General features: G+C 37.0%; 1 protein-coding gene across 1 annotated transcript; it reads left to right on the top strand.

The window, feature by feature from the left end:
• Positions 1–1,765, top strand: LOC130998069 (uncharacterized). The gene is made up of 3 exons (XM_057923503.1): positions 1–866; positions 945–1,050; positions 1,127–1,765. Exons 1-3 carry the CDS (start codon positions 1–3, stop codon positions 1,763–1,765), a joined length of 1,611 nt encoding a protein of 536 aa, XP_057779486.1.

The following is a 1,765-nucleotide window of genomic DNA, read 5'->3' as shown; positions in this document are numbered from 1 at the left end:
ATGCACATCGAAAAAAATGTTCTAGAAAGTCTAATCGGTACATTGCTGGATATTCCTGGGAAAACCAAGGATGGAGTTGCTGCGAGAATGGATTTGGTACACATGGGTGTGCGAAATGAGTTAGCACCAACTGTGGTTGGGAAGAAGACATGTTTGCCGCCTGCATGTTATACACTTACTAAAGAGGAGAAGCGCAAAGTCTGTACTTCATTTCTTGGAATGAAGTTTCCCGATGGATATTCTTCAAACATTAGTAAGCTCGTATCCATGAAGGATCTGAAACTTAGTGGATTAAAATCACATGATTGCCATGTATTGATGCAGCAATTGCTTCCAATAGCTATTTGTGGTGTTTTGCCTAAGCATGTGAGGATTGCCATTACTAGGTTGTGTCACTTTTTTAATGATATATGCAATAAAGAGATAGATGTGCCTAGGTTGGAAGTAATTCAAAAAGACATAGTGACAACTTTGTGCCTGCTTGAGAAATACTTCACACCTTCATTTTTTGACATCATGGTACATTTAACTGTACATCTTGTGCGTGAAGTTAAATTGTGTGGTCCGGTGTGGTATAGATGGATGTATCCTTTTGAGAGATACATGAAAATTTTGAAGGGGTATGTACGCAATCGTCATCGACCAGAAGGGTGTATTGCCGAGTCATATATTGTAGAAGAGGCTGTTGAATATTGCTCGGAATACTTAGCCAATACATACACTATAGGGATCCCATCTTCTAATCTTAAGGACAACCTGACAGAGTCTTCATCAAGAGCTACAGTAAAAGTAATCAGTGATGAAGAATGGGAGCAAGCTCATCGTTATGTGCTAACAAACGATGCCGATATTGATCCCTATATTGAGTAAGCTTGAACTATTAATTTCATTTTTCAACTTAGTGAACAAAGGTCAGATCACTCTAAATCCAATAACTTCTATAGGGCTCACATGGCACATTTGACAACAATGTTTCCTAAGAAAGCTAAGATGAAGAAATGGCTTCAAGAGGAACACAATAGGCTTTTTATTACTTGGATGCGTGAGCAAGTAAGTACTCTATTGGAAATTATTACTGTTTATGTTATAAAAAATTAACTTATATTATTCTTTAACTTGTTTGTAGGTTGCAAATACAGCTATCGACTCTAGATTGAGATTTCTTTCTTTTGGGCCTAGCAAACGTGTAACACAATATGCTAGTTACACTATTGATGGTTTTGTTTTTAATACAAAAAACCGTGATGATTTTAGAGTGGCTCAAAATTCTGGAGTTAGCATACATGCAAGTGTTATGCAAGTTGCTAGTTCAAAAGATAAGAATCCAATTGTTTGTGACATGTTATTTTATGGAAGAATTGAGGAAATATGGGAGCTTGATTACACTGCATTCCGTGTTGTAGTATTTAAGTGTAGTTGGGTGGACAACAAAAGTGGCGTAAGAGTGGATGATTCTGGCTTTACCTTAGTGAATTTGAATAAATTAGGGTACAAGACAGATTCATTTATATTAGGTAATCAAGCTAAACAAGTGTTCTACATTCAAGATCCTGATGATGAAGCATGGTCTGTAGTTCTTGCTAGTCCCAACAAACGATACACTGAAGAAGTCAATCGTGATAATATGGGAGACATTTCTGTCCAACTCCAAGGTTTTTCAAGAACAGTGCCTGTAGTTGATTCAAACAATGCATCAGATGAAAATGAACCACCATGTGTGCGTGAAGACTGTGATGTTATTTGGGTTGACAATGCTAATATGTAG

Source organism: Salvia miltiorrhiza, chromosome 8 (genome assembly GCF_028751815.1).
Source record: "Salvia miltiorrhiza cultivar Shanhuang (shh) chromosome 8, IMPLAD_Smil_shh, whole genome shotgun sequence".
Classification (NCBI taxonomy): domain Eukaryota; kingdom Viridiplantae; phylum Streptophyta; class Magnoliopsida; order Lamiales; family Lamiaceae; genus Salvia; species Salvia miltiorrhiza.
This window is presented reverse-complemented; position numbering and strand designations above follow the sequence as displayed.